The 13,958-nt window shown below is 58.3% G+C and overlaps 2 protein-coding genes across 4 annotated transcripts in view; one reads left to right on the top strand and one right to left on the bottom strand.

Annotated features, from left to right (window-relative positions):
- Nucleotides 1-2,802, top strand: part of YIPF2 (Yip1 domain family member 2) — a 5,452-nt gene extending 2,650 nt beyond the window's left edge. Inside the window, exons 6-10 of one of the 3 annotated variants that reach the window (XM_040449918.1) lie at nt 786-902; nt 1,016-1,182; nt 1,259-1,441; nt 1,549-1,661; nt 1,763-2,802. In XM_040449918.1, coding sequence (XP_040305852.1) covers nt 786-902; nt 1,016-1,182; nt 1,259-1,441; nt 1,549-1,644 — 563 coding nt within the window. In that variant the 3' untranslated portion in view covers nt 1,645-1,661; nt 1,763-2,802. Of the gene's footprint in view, nt 1-785; nt 903-1,015; nt 1,183-1,258; nt 1,442-1,533; nt 1,662-1,745 lie in introns of all 3 variants that reach the window. The other 2 variants (XM_040449915.1, XM_040449917.1) reach the window with 2 other exon arrangements.
- Nucleotides 2,803-2,913: 111 nt separating this feature from the next.
- The window catches only part of CARM1 (coactivator associated arginine methyltransferase 1), a 38,958-nt gene continuing 27,913 nt past the window's right edge, over nt 2,914-13,958 (bottom strand). The window contains exons 5-17 of the mRNA XM_040449643.1: nt 13,828-13,932; nt 12,855-12,965; nt 11,487-11,664; nt 9,254-9,344; nt 8,989-9,070; nt 5,357-5,442; nt 5,080-5,169; nt 4,496-4,633; nt 4,320-4,409; nt 4,123-4,235; nt 3,951-4,028; nt 3,621-3,689; nt 2,914-3,458 (exon numbers count right to left, since the gene is read on the bottom strand). Coding sequence (XP_040305577.1) covers nt 3,316-3,458; nt 3,621-3,689; nt 3,951-4,028; nt 4,123-4,235; nt 4,320-4,409; nt 4,496-4,633; nt 5,080-5,169; nt 5,357-5,442; nt 8,989-9,070; nt 9,254-9,344; nt 11,487-11,664; nt 12,855-12,965; nt 13,828-13,932 — 1,374 coding nt within the window. The 3' untranslated portion in view covers nt 2,914-3,315. The remainder of the gene's footprint in view (nt 3,459-3,620; nt 3,690-3,950; nt 4,029-4,122; nt 4,236-4,319; nt 4,410-4,495; nt 4,634-5,079; nt 5,170-5,356; nt 5,443-8,988; nt 9,071-9,253; nt 9,345-11,486; nt 11,665-12,854; nt 12,966-13,827; nt 13,933-13,958) is intronic.

Here is a 13,958-nt window from a genome sequence, read left to right as displayed (position 1 = left end):
CCCCCAAGGGCAGGTGCCAGGAGGCCAGGGAGGTGGTGAGTGCCGTGGCCCAAGTGTGGGATGGTGGGGCCGGGCCCCCGGTGGAGGGCAGTGGTTGGACTGCGGAACGTGTCTCAAAGGTGGAGCCGACAAGATTTGCGGGCGCACCAGATGCAGGGTGGGAGGAGACACGCAACGATGGCACCTAGATTTTCACCGGAACTGGTTTGAGGGGAGAGCCCAAGTGTGCCAGGCTGGGGTTGGGAGATGCCTAGATGTGCAGCACGTGGAAATGTTGACGATAAGTCTATAGTTCAGGGCACAGACCCGGATTTGAAGCCAGCTGGGGAGTCGTTAGCCTAGAGGTGACATAAGGCCCTGAGGGTGGACAAGATCACGCCAGGGGTGAACACAGATGGAGACGAATGGCTAAGGACCGGGCCCCAGCCGGGTCCCTGTCATTAAAGGGATCGGGGGCTACAGAGGTTGAGGAATTGCCAGGGAGGTGACGCGGAAGCCAGGAGCACGGAGTCCTGCCTAGAAAGCACACGTGGAGTGTTTCCAGAAGGGGGAGAGCAGCTACGGCAAAGGCTGCCGGAAGGTCAGGAGGGACCGAGCCAGCATCCGATGCAGCCACCGCAGGTCATCGCTGGTGGCCTGTGGACGAGTCCGGTTGATGGAAGGGGGGGGCGCGCCCGGGGCGGGTAGCTCAGAGCTTGGCAAGAAGCTTGGGTCCTAGCACAGTCGACACGCGACAAGTCACCTGTCCCGGAAGAGCTGGGCCCCTCACCGTGCCCTGCCCACAGGCCCCTTCTGGATCTGTGCCACACTGGCTTTCGTCCTGGCCGTCACTGGCAACCTGACGCTGGTGCTGGCTCAGAGGAGGGACCCCTCCATCCGCTACAGCCCCCAGTTCCACAAGGGTAAGTGGAAAGGGCAAGGCCTAGCCCCGGGCAGGGCTGGGAGTGCCGTGGGGCCCGGAGCTGGGGGGGGTTGGGGCGGTGGTGACTGCCTGCCCTGCCCCCGTGCCCCGCAGTGACCGTGGCCGGCGTCACCATCTACTGCTACGTCTGGCTGGTGCCGCTGGCGCTGTGGGGCTTCCTGAGGTGGCGGAAGCGTGTCCGGGAGCGCATGGGGCCTTACACCTTCCTGGAGACCGTGTGCGTCTATGGCTACTCCCTCTTCGTCTTCATCCCCACCGTGGTAAGTGTGGCCCGGGGATGGGGGCGGCGGGCGCCGTGGGGACGGCCCGGTAGCCAGCTGCCCGTGTCACCCCCAGGTCCTGTGGCTCATCCCTGTCCCGTGGCTGCAGTGGCTGTTTGGGGCGCTGGCCCTGGCCCTGTCAGCCGCTAGCCTGGTGTTCACCCTCTGGCCTGTTGTCCGAGAGGACACCCGGTTGGTGGCCGCCGTGCTGCTCTCCACGGTCGTGCTGCTCCACGCCCTTCTGGCCACGGGCTGTAAGGTATGGGGGTGGGTGGGCGGGCGGGAGGCCGGGCCTGGGGTCGGGGCGTCACCGGCCCCCACCGGCGCTGACCCTGGGGGGCTTCGGTTCAGTTTTACTTCTTCCAGCCGCTGCCCCTGGAGCCCCTGGCGCCTCCACCCCAGACCACGTCTCTGCCCCTAAACCTGCTGCCGCCGCCCACCCCAAGGTCCCAGGTGACCTAGGAGGGCCCGAGCCGCAGGTAAGGATCAGTTTCCGGCCGTGACTGAGGGGTCTTCCCGCCTCTCCTCCTCGACGGAGGCCTCACCAGGCTGGCTGCTCTTAGGAGTCTCTCTCTTTCAGGCTCCACACGAGGGGACGCCTCCGCCTGCCCTGCCCCTCACACGAGGACTGAAGGCCCCCTTGACACCTCGAGATCGCTCTGCTACTTTCCAGACTTTTCTTACAAAGCAAACACTTTTATTTTCTATGCAAAGGTGATTTAGAGAATTTATATAAAGGTGGGAAAGGGGCAGCCAAGCAGGGAGCTTCCGGTGTGGCCGTCGCCCCACGGGCTGCCCGCTAGGCCTCTGCTTTCCCTGGGGGGACGGTCGGGAGAGCAAAGGGGGCCACCCCCACCTCAGCTGTGCCTGCCCTTCCCGGGGTGCCCGGTCAGCAGGTCCTGGGGCCTCCTCACCTGCGCTCCACCACGGCCAAGTTCGGAGGGGTTAGAAACGGGGCGGGGGAGCAGAAGTAGAAGAAAATGGCCTGTGCTGAAACCTACATTTCCTCGTTTATTTTTTGTTGTTTTTTGGGGGGTGGGGGGGTGGGGAGAGGTCCCTGCAAGGCCCCTTCCCAGGCTAGGGAGGGACCACAATGCCACCATAGTAAGAGGGACCGGAGCGTCTACAAACGTGGGGGGAAACACACAGGCCTAATGTGAGCTACAAAGGAAAAGGTCGCCTTCCACGACCGAGCCTCGAGGTCTCTCAGGTCTGCCCCGAGCGGCTGACGGTGGCCCTTTCCTCCAGGCCTGGGGCCCACGGGGCCACCTGCTCTAGCTCTCGGCAGGGGTGGGGGAGGGGACCTGCAGGGGCTCGGGGACAGGACAGCAGCAAGAGGCAGGGGCCGAGGACGGAGGGCCTTCCCGACAGCCGACAGCCGGGGTGGGTTGTACATTCAAGTGTGAGGTGAACCCTTTGGTGGGAGGGGGCCCTCGGGTCTCCAGAGGCCTGGCCCCGCCCCTGTCCCGAAGACTCGGCAGGGCTGCCCCTCACCACTGAGCCTCTGAGTGGGGGAGAGGGGCTGCTGGCTCGGCCCGGCCGGCCTGGTTTCTCAGAGGGTCTGTGGATTGACACTGGTTCTTCTCGTAAAAAAATAAAATTAAAAAAAGCAGCATGTCACGCCCATTGTGACCAAGGCCTGGTAGTAGAAGGGGAGGCCCCGCCCAGTCAGGACCGCCTTCCCCCTGGAGACAGGCGGCGGGGGGGGGGGGGGGGGGGGGGGGCGGCCCCCCGGCGCCGCGGGCCCGGGGGGGGGGGGGGGGGTGCGCAGCTGCTCCCCCGACCTCCCCGCCAGGCCTGCAGCTGTCAGGCCCGGACACGCCTGTTACGGAGGATGTCAAACCCAGGTCAGGGTGGAGGGCAGGAGGGGGAAACGGGGCTCCCACGACATGATCTCGTGTAAAATACGGCAGCGACACACGCTCGGGGCCAAGATGTGGGTGGGCGGTGGAGTGGGGGCGGCGGCGGCAATGTCGTGTAAAAAAGTGTCCGAGTTCCCATAGCAAAGAGGGCTGTGACCGGGTGTTTGGGCTTCTCCGGTACAGGGGTGAAAGCCGCCCAGGCAGAGGAGTGGGTGGGCAGGGTCTTCATTTGGTTTCCTGGTGCTGTCAGTCTGTTCCACGCTGGAGGGGCCTAGCTCCCGTAGTGCATGGTGTTGGTCGGGATGGACATGGGCGAGGCCATGGAGATGGCGGGGCCGCCCATGGTGAACTGGCTGTTGACCGCGTAGTGGGCACTGGAGCCGCCGCCGCCGCTGCCCTGGGCGCCGGAGGACCCTGTGGGGCGGGCGCGGGCACTGAGAGGCCAGCTCCGCCCCCTCACCCGCCCAGACCCGCAGCAGAGGCAGAGAGAGAGAGAGCAGGCGAGAGGGCAGGAGGGTGGCCCGGGGGTCCGCACACTCACACCCGCGGGACCCCGCTCCCGCCGCCCGCCGTTACCTTGGACAATCCCCGTGCTCATTATGGAGCCCATCCGGGAGTGGGTGTGATTGACAATCCCCGTGTTGGCTGCGCGGCAAGAGGGAGGGAGGAAGGAAGGGAGACGGCGTCACCGCCCCCGGCCCGGCCCACACTCTTGTCACTGGGGTGTGGGCAGGGTGGGCACAGCGGCTGCAGAGCGAGGCAGAGAGGAACGGAACAGAGGGCCTCCGCCAGGAGCCCCAGGAAGAGGAAAAGGTGACGTCGAGACACCGCGGCGCAGAAAGCCCGAGCGCGCAGACGTTCCTGGATGCTGCCCCTCGCTGCCTCCGGACCCCGGGGGACACTCACCTAAAGGAATCAGGTTGTTGTGGCCCACGCTGGAGCCGCCGGCAATAACACTGCTCAGGTCGTAGGCGGTCGGCATCCCTGCGCGCAGAGAGGGAGAGGTCAGGGCCTGGGCGACAGGGTCTCTGCCCCCGGGGGTCCCCACCGCCGGCCTCTCCCACGCAGGGCTGCTCACCAGCCACGGCCATCCCGCTGCTGAGGTTGTAGGTGCTGCCCGTGTTCCACATGTTCTCCGAGGGGGACGTGTAGTGGGAGCCGGGTGGGGGCGAGGGCGTCGTGCCTGTGTATCTGCAGCAGACAGACCCGGGCGCGGGGGTGAGAGGCTGCGGGCCAGGAGGGGCGCCCCGCATTCAGGCCGAGGGCTGATCCTACCTGAAGAAGGGGTTTTTCAGATCCAGGAGGTTACTGGATTTGGAGCCCGTCTGGTCTACCTGGGCCACAATACTGATGTCATAGCTCTGTCTGCAGAGAGGGCAGGGGAGGGACAGCCATGAGCTGGCTGGGTAGAGGAACCCCTGCCTCCCCCAGCCCCAGGTGGCAGCTCACACCTTTTGTTGGCAATAAGCAGACATGTCCCTGAGAGCGTGTCCCCGGCCTTGGCGAACAGTGGTGACTGGAACAGGCACCGGACCTGGTACCAGTGGGTCAGGGGCTCCGTCGGGGCCGTGGACAGCCACACTGTCATTCTGTCAAGCAAGGACAGGCATACGCTTGACCAGGCTGGAGCCACTACCCTGTGCACCGTGAGCTCTACACGGGCACCTCTGATGGGTGCCCCGGGGGCCTGGAGCCAAGACAGGCTGGCTGCCCAGGCGTCCCAGGCACAGGCCCACGCATACATACAGATCCACAGGGGGCCCACTCACCCTGGTGTCTGCGCCGAGAGACAGAGACCAGGTTCCGTGAAGGACAGCCACCGAGTGCAGGGTAGACACTCCCTCCCACAACAGTCTCTGGCTCAAAGGTGAGACCTCACTGCCTTTCAGAGGGGCCAGGGAATCTAGTCCCCTAGGCCTAGTCCTTCCTCCTAGTCCCCAGGCAGCCTTCCGAGGCAGCCAGGCCTGGGGGTCACTGCAGGAAGTCCTGGGGCCAGGACAGCGGGGAGAGCGCGGCCTGCTCCGGTTGTACTCACATGGAGCCGATGAAGGCAACATCGAACCAGAAAGCCAGACCGTGAACTAGCCCGGAATGCAGCATGTGGAATTTGAATGGGATTTCTATCCTAGAAGGCAAAGGGCAATGATTACTGGGGAAGTCAAACAGGCTGCCGACAGAGGGGGGTGGCTGGGGGCGGTGTCCTGGGGCCCCTGCGTGCCCACCACCCTGGGGCAGGATGCCTGAGGGCGTCTGTGGTGGCCCTAGACTCCAGCAGGAACCGGGCTCAGGAGGAGGGGCACGGGTGCCGGTACCTGTGCAAATCTCCTTCTTTGGCTTCTAAGAAGTTCACCGTGTACTTGACAGACTTGGCCATCAGGATCCGGATGTCAAACGTATCCTGGGAGAGACCACAGCAGGACTTGGCTTCAGGCACGGAGGCCAGGCGGGAAGGGGAGAGCTGTACCCCTCTCCCTGTCTGGCCATGGCCTCGAGGCCGTTCGGCTAAGCCCACTTCACCCTCCCTTCTTAGACGTGTTGGGGGAGGACGAAGCGGTACGCCACTGTGGAGGGCAGCGAGGCGACAGCCCTCAAAATCACCACCTTTCACGGGCATTAAAGACTCGTTCTGGGAATTTAACCTACGGATCCACGTGCACCTTTGCAAGCTCACACGCGTAATTAGGTTGTCTAGAGTAGAGACACATTCTGGAAACCATCTCGTTAAACCACCAACGTGCCATCCATAAAAGACTGTATGAGAACTAACGAAAGAACGAAGAAAGAACAGACGGGGAAAGATTTCCGAGATAAACCGCTAGTTAAAAAGCAAGCTGGAGAACTACGTGCTCACGTCCACACCCAGCTATGACGAAGGCTTTTCATCAGACTAACACTCTGGGGAAGAACTGTGTGAGCTGAATAAAATACACAGGAAAACTACAGCCTGGTTTGAAAGCACTGAAGAGTACCCAGAGCAGCCACGGCTTTGGGAGCCCACATCCTAGAGAGAAGGGAGAGGTGTTTTGGCCTGTGCCTTTCCCCTTGGGGCAGGACCTTTCGGCAGCCTCCCTGGGTGGGGAAAGCAAAACAGAGGCTCAGGGTTACCAAGGCAGCTAGGATTCAAGAGGTCAAGATACGAAACAAAAGGGAAATGTAGAAACAGGTGGATGTTCTACATGCAGTTTCACTTTGTGGCATTTGCCAATTCCTGAGCTGTGTGGAGGGGCGGGGCTCAGAGACAAAGAAACAAAGCAGAAAGCCACTTATAAGACACTGAAAAAGTAAGAAAAGGCTCAGGTGCATACTGGTGCTGGGAGGGTGGGACGAGGGACCCCGCCCGCCATGGGGCACCCACCGTGGTTACATGGAGACCACTGCAGGCGAGGCCCTAAAGCAGCAGTTCTCCAAATGTAGTCTCTTCCAGAGCACTCCCAAGGTCAAAGCTATTTTCATAATACTAAGATGTTTTCTGCCTTTTTCTTGGGTTCACTCACCTGTGATAAACACAACCGATTGAACACAGAAGCAGAATCCAACTCTCTTCTATGAAGCCAGACATTAAAGAGACTTGCAAACTAAAAAATCCCAACTGTTCTCGCTGAAAAGTTTTAGAAAATAGGTTTTTTTTCCCCTTAAAAATGCTATTTATGGTAACCTGTAATGAGCTTATTGTTATTTTTTTTTAATTAAAAAAAAAATTTTTTTTTTTACGTTTATTTATTTTTGAGACAGAGAGAGACAGAGCATGAACGGGGGAGGGTCAGAGAGAGGGAGACACAGAATCTGAAACAGGCTCCAGGCTCTGAGCTGTCAGCACAGAGCCCGATGTGGGGCTCGAACTCATGGACTGCGAGATCATGACCTGAGCCAAAGTCGGACGCCCAACCAACTGAGCCACCCAGGCGCCCCGAGCTTATTGTTATTTTTAAATAAATATATATTTTTTAATTTCTTGGGCTTAATTTTTAATACCAAGAGATATTGGCAGTATATCAATAGCTAAAACACTAACAAAAGCTCTTTGGGATCCTCCATTTTTAAGAATGTAAACAGGCTAAAAAAATGTAAAACAGGTCACTGAGACCAAAATGCTTGAAAACCACTGCCTGTCTTACAGGGAAAGCTAGAAGTAGACCAGCAAAGTCAAGTCTGAAAAGCAGCCTCTAAATATATCAAGTGCCTTATAGGACCAAGGTGATCTATCTATATATGGCTAACTGCCTGAAGAAAAACAAATACTTGGAAGGAAAGGCATCATCCAGAGCCTCTATAATTTTTCATTCTGGTATCCAATGACCAGGCATACCAAGAAACAGAACAAGAGAATGAGGACCAAAAACTAAGAGAATATAAACAAAAAACAAATACACTGAACACCCAGATAGTGAAAGTGACCAAAGATTTACAGTATGTACAAGAAAAAAGGTAGAAAAAAATGTATTTCAGAGAACTAAAATAAAAAAAATAAGCAAAATGAGATCCTGGTACTGAAATTAAGAATTAGAAAATGAGCTTAAATGGCAAAGAGAAGATTAGAACTGGAAGATGGATCAGTAGGAAATGTGAAAATGAAGCAAACAGAGAAAAAAGGATGGAAGGAGAAAGAGAATGAGGCAGAGGTAGTGCTTAAAAAGACAGTGCCCAAGAGTCTACAGAAACTAGTGAAAGACATCAAGTGCGGGGAAATAATGTAACCTTATTAATGCAAAAAATAACAAAACAGTTTAAAAGAACATTCAGGATAAAGGGAAAAAGATGACAAATTTAGACCCACAAAGATCAGTAATTACATTAAATGTAAAATGGTCTCAATGTTGTAATTGAAAGACAAAAATAAAAGGTCAATCTGACTAAAAAACAAATGCAAAATACATGCTGCTTACATGAGACAAACGTTAAGTAATAAGGACACAAAAAGGTTGAAAGTAGAAAGAAAAAAACATACTGTACAAAGATTAACCAAAAGAAGGCAAGAGTGGCTAAACCACTATCAGGAAAAAGAAAAAAATATTTTAGGCCAACCTGTACTACTTGAGGGAAAAAAAGGAACCCTTTTTATAGTGATAAAAGGATCAATGCAACAGGAAGATACAACAGTCCTACATCTGTATGCACCTAATAACACAATGCCAAAAAACATAAAGCCAAAACTCAGAAATGGAAAAAGAAATCTACAATCAGTGATAGGAAAAGCAGATCCCAACTCCCCCCCCCCCCGCCCCATTTCAGTAGAGGTAGGCAAGATTTGACCAATATGATTAACTAACGTGACCTAATTCTTAATACAACATTCTTCTCAACTGATAAACATGTTTTTTTCAAGTACAGAGAGAACATTAACCAAAAGAGATCACATAGTGGGCATGAAGCAACTGTCAACAAATTTCAAAGGACTGAAATCATACAGTGTATGTTCTCCGAACACAGAAGTAAACTAGTTTGCTGATTATGCTATATTTTGAGAGAAAAAAAAAGACTATATGTGTGTGTGTGTGTGTGTGTGTGTGTGTGTGTGTATTTGTATATGCACATTTAGATATAAAACTTCTGAAAATTTATCTAAGAAATACTGTTTGCCTGTAGGCTTTCAGTTTATACTTTTATGATTTTTGAACCATGGGTCTATATATCAGTTCAAAAATCTCAATTAACATCAATCAAAATCAGTTCACCAAGAATCAATTCATCTAACAGCAGTTTGCATGTATTGCATGCTTACTGTGTGTTAAAGCACTCTACATGCATTGCCACTTTATTCCCAACAACCCCTGTGTGAGAGCTCTGTGTAGCAGCAAAAGCAAGAGCTCAGAGAGGGGCGGCGGCTTTCCTAGGGCTGCAGAGCTTGCACAAGACCTAACAGGAAAGCCCATGCCCCCCTCTTGTCACCCCAGAGGAGGGCCATGCCTAGTGCCAACTGTGATAGTGCCTTGAATGCCCCACTTACCACCACAGGCTGCCGGAAATACTCGTCCACTGCAGCGCCTCGGAGGGCTGACAGGTCCACTCCATGGAAGGATGGCTGGTACCTGCAGAAAGCCCCCATTCCCACAGCAAGGTTACCAGTAGCAGGAGAGACAGGTGGGGCAGGCTGCCTTCTCTCCCAGCTGGCCCTCAACCAGCCCAAGTCTTTCGGGTCCTACTGAGGATGCGGGGAAAAAAAGAGAAGCGGGGCCATCCCTGAGAAGGCAGGACACCCAGGTCACACTCACCAGAAGTTGGCCTTGGTGAACTGCTCCATGTAGAGCTGTTCATCCGTGAAGGGTGCCAGATGGACGTCACCAATGGTGGGGAACATGTTTCCTGGGAGTGGGGGGCAGGGAGGGGTGCTGACGTCAGGGTGGAACATCCCAAAGCGTCTGGCAGAGCTTCCAAATGGCCCCTGGATCCCCAAGCCTGGGACTTCCCAGCCTCTCATTCATTCATTTGTGCATTCGTGCGACATAAAGATACGGAGCACCGTCTCTGCCACTGGCCAAGATGAGCACTTGACGTGCACGGTCTCGTGAAACTTGGCCGGCCAGCCAGGGAAGCAGGAAGGCCTGTCCTTGTGTTCCATTACCAGGGCTGGGAGGTGGGAAGGCACCTGCCAAAGCCTCGGGGGGTAAGCAAGTGGTGCCTGGGGTGCAGCCAGGCCTCCGGGTCCCTGCTCAGCCAGCCAGGTGGTGCCTCTCGAGCGCTGCTGTCCAGGGACAGGTGCGCAGCCAGGGAAAGCGAAGCAAAGCACTCTGGACAGGGCGAAGGCAAGCCCTAGAATATGCCGTCAGCGCCTCAGATGAGGCTAGAGGCTAGGTGGGGGGGTTCAGCTGAATCTCGGCCTCTGGCAAACAGGTGAGCCACTTGGCCACCCTGGTCTGGCACGTGGGCTGACACGGGAAGGGGGGTTGGCCACGGTCCTCCCTCCGTGTGACTCCACAAACAGACGGAGGAGTCCCAGTCAGTGGCAGACAGAGCCAGGGCTTGGGAGGCCCCACCCCCCCGGGGTAGTCTAGGGCCCCAGGTCACCTGGCCTCCAGATGTGGGCCTCCCTCCCTCCCTCCATGCAGGAGAGGGGGGCCCTGAGGCACTGGCAGGAATCTGCCTCCTCTTCCAGCTAGAAGGCTCAGCTACAGCCACCGGGATGGGACGGGGGAGATGCCTGACTTTGGCTCGGAGGCCACACTCCAGGACACGTGGCCAGGAGGAGACTGCCAGCCCCCAAGGGCGTTACGGGAAAGTGCCCCTGCTCCGGAGGCACCTAAACGTATGTGGCTGGAGAGGATTCCCTTCAATCCACTGAAGAGCATGTTGGGATGGATGAAGACACGCAGGCTGGGGGCAGGAGGGCAGTGCGGCCGGCCCGGCCCGCAGCCTCGTCACGGGCGGGCTGCCCGCCGGAGCCGGACGCCCCTCTGTGCTCGTGCCCCATGAGGAGGAGCCCATTCCGCTGGGGCACCACCCCCGGCTAGTTCAGTCTATCCTACAGGACAGGAAGGGAGGAGAGGGGGTCCAGGACACCAGCACCTACCCCCCCCCCCCGCCCCCGCAGGCAGCCTGGCTTCCCACACGCGCACCCGTAACACAGCCCCCAGCGGCGGGAGTACAGCCTGAGGCCAGTCCCTGCAGCCCAGACCCAGGGAGGCCAGAGGACCAAAGCAGGTGTTTCCCCACAGAACCACCCATCCCCTGGCCCCCACGAGGCTTGCCAGTCCACCAGCTTCCCGTGTTCTGTCCCACGGCTGCTGCCCTGGCCAGGGTCCCCCTGTGCCACACACACCCACACGTGCACACAACCCCTTACTTGCACAGAGATACTCAAAACACACACACAAACCACGAACGGAAACAGAAATACCAGCAGACGTTCCAGGCCGTGCACATAAACCCCAGGGACATGCGTAAGTATGAACAGCCTGCGACCCAGGTGTGCGGACAGGCAGGCACAGCGACACAGACAGGAGGCCACAGAAGGGCAGGCCAGACAGCGGCTCCGTGACGCTCGAGAACCCCCAGCCCACTCTCTCACACACACGAACTCCCTCCTTCGACTCCCCGGCTCGGCGGAGCTCAGGGGCCTGTCACGCCAGGATGAGGTCTGTGGCGCCAGGAATGAAGACAGAAGGCTGGCTCCTCGGGAAGGTGCCCAGCACAGAGTACCTTCTGCACCTGCCACAACCCCCACTCCCAGCTAGATACTGTCCCCGCGACACAGGACCTAAGACAGCAGAGGCGGCCCGGAGGCTGTCCGGGGGCAGGGCAGGCGGAGGTCTGGCCCCACACCCCTGCAGCCACGGCCGGCGGGGGTGGGCAAGGGACCAGGGGTAAAGGCTCGGATGCCCCCGGCACCCCAGGCTGCCAAGGCAGGCAGGCAGGGCACAGAATCACAATGGTACCAACTGAGCAGCAGCCAGGGGCCCTGCGGCGGGACCCCCTGTGGCAGCCACCTGCGCCGGCAAGGACACTCACCCCCCGGCCTCAGGTATTTCTTGGCGTGGAGGTAGCTCTCGAGCATGCGCTCGTTGAAGAGCATGTAGCCCATGGGCTCCGAGATGATGATGTCCACCTGCTCGGGGAGCGAGACTTCCTCCACCTTCCCGGGGATGACCACGATGCGCTCAGTGAGGTTGTTACTCTTCACCAAGACCTGCGGGCGCGTGGGGGGGCGGGGGGGCCCAGAGGCGTCATGGGGGTCCCCGCACCCAGCCACACCGTGAGTCGTCACCAGACCCTTCCTCTCGGGGGCAGGCTTCCACCCACGCACGGCCACCAAACCCCCGCCTCTCTCGTCAGCATTCCAGCCACAGCCGCTGCCAGCCACGGCCCATGAGTAGCTCACGGCAACCTCAGCCCTCTCTCAGGGCCTTTCCTGCCGCGGCTCCCTGGTCCCCCGATGTCACCTCCACCCTTCGAGGACAACAGCTGATGGGAGTAGGCAGGACGAGGAGGCTTTGCTACAGCCACCAAAGCTAAACTCGGACACACCCTCCAACCCGGGGACTCCAGTGCTAAGAACGTGTCCTACACACGTCACCGCACACGAGAGGGGACAGAGCGTGGGGGGTTCAGCAGAGCACGTGTTTGCACTGCAAAGACCGAAGCGGCCCGAAGGTCGATGACAGCCCAGCTGCATCTAAACAGACAACGGTCCCCGGGGCGAAGGGATGCCTGGCAGCCACTCGAGAGGGTGAGGGAGCTCTTTACGGGGGGACACGGACAGTCCCAGGCACGCGGCACGGGGGACCGGAGCACGGCAACGTGGCAGTGTGCGGTCAGAGGACGCAGGCCGGCTTTCGGAGCCCCGGGGCGGCCCTGAGAGCCCCCCCCAACAGGTCTCCGTCGCTCCAGAGTGGGGGGCCGGGCAGTTGGGAGGCGGGGTGGGGGAGGGAGGTAGCCTCGCAGTTAACCCTTCGCAGCGTTTCGGTTCTGAACCTCGTGAACGAAGGTTTCAACGCACGGAAAACGAAACGAGGAAACAACAGCATAAACGAAAGGAAAGCCTGCTGTTACCCACACTCCACAGAGGCGGGGAGTGGGGCTCGGAGCGGGGCCGCGATCCCACCCTGGTCCGTGTGACCGCACAAGCTGCCCCCCGGGGGCAAGAGGCCGGCCCCCCTCTGAAGAGCTCCGAGCTGGCCCCGACCCCGTCACGGAGGGCACACACCACCTCCCGTCCGGCAAGCCTGTTGACCCGCGGTTCCGGGAGACAAGAGACCAGAACAGAGAGGCGCTGCGCCCGGGCTCCCCGGATGTGGGGGTCAAGTCTCCCAGAGGGGCCAGCTTCCCCAGGCCGGAACAGAGCTCGAGGACAAGCTGGGGTCCCCGTGGGCCGCTCACCTCTGCGTGCTGGGCCATGGTGCTGGCCTCCACTGCGTAGATCTTCCTCGCCCCGGCCTGGGCGGCGAAAAACGAGAGGATGCCAGAGCCACAGCCCACGTCCAGAACGATCTGGAGGAGGAAGGGGGCAGTGAGAAGCGGACACTAGCGAAGCGAGGGTGATCCTAACGGATGTGCCCGTCCCCCGGCGCTCGCTCCCCGCAGGACCCTCCCGGCCGAGTGTGCTCCGTGCCCTCCGCCCGCATCCCAGCAACACAGGCCGGCCGCCCCCGGGGCTGGAGCACGTGGGCGCCCCTAGCTGGAGTCCGAAGGCGGCGGAGCAGGATTTCTGAAGTCTGCTAGGATGTTAAGACCGCTACACGCCCTCAGGGCGGATTCAGAAAGGAACGGTTTGGGCAACGATCAGTCTACGCAGGCAGCAGCGTGGTGGACTCCGGGCACGCCTATGGCTTCTCTGGGGATGAGCACTCACTAAGTGCAGCCAGGAGCCCCTCTTTCTTTTTAGTCACGAGTCTATGCTACTCGGTAACAGTAAAAAGATTTTAAAAGCGACTAAGAAAATAACCAGACAAGTGACAGTACATCCGCGTGACTTACTGGCCTGTCCCAAGACCTCTCGTTATGGGGGGGAAAGGTTTTCTGCAGGAGGAGTACACAGAATAAGATCCTATTTTGTAAATCCGTTAATTAATCAATTCTAGATTATATACGCCGACGCACGCATAGGGGAAAATGTGGAAAAAACCCTTACTGTTGGCTCTGGAGGTGAATGACAGAGGCTTTTTGCGCCTACTGGGTTTTCACAAAAAGTAGACTTTGCTCTTGTAATCCGAAACAATTAAAGATGAAATCAACGAGCAAAGAAAAACACAACTGGAGACAACCGACAGAGCGCGGGGGACCTGGAGCCTGGGCGGAGGGGCCCAGGGGAGGGCGGAGGAAAGCAGCCGCTCCCCTGGCCAGGCCCGCTCACCTTGTCCTTGAAGTCCGTGTGGTTCTGCAGGATGGCGCGCTGGTAGGTGCCTGTCCGCACGTAGTCCTGCATCATGTTCTGCTGCTGGGACAGGTAGCCGTAAAACTGGAACAGAGACACGCCAATGGCAC

The sequence above is a fragment of the Herpailurus yagouaroundi genome, unplaced genomic scaffold, assembly GCF_014898765.1.
Source record: "Herpailurus yagouaroundi ecotype Mexico unplaced genomic scaffold, PumYag 200, whole genome shotgun sequence".
NCBI classification, from domain to species: Eukaryota; Metazoa; Chordata; class Mammalia; order Carnivora; family Felidae; genus Herpailurus; species Herpailurus yagouaroundi.
The sequence above is the reverse complement of the archived record's forward strand: the minus strand, read 5'-3'. Positions and strand labels throughout refer to the sequence as shown.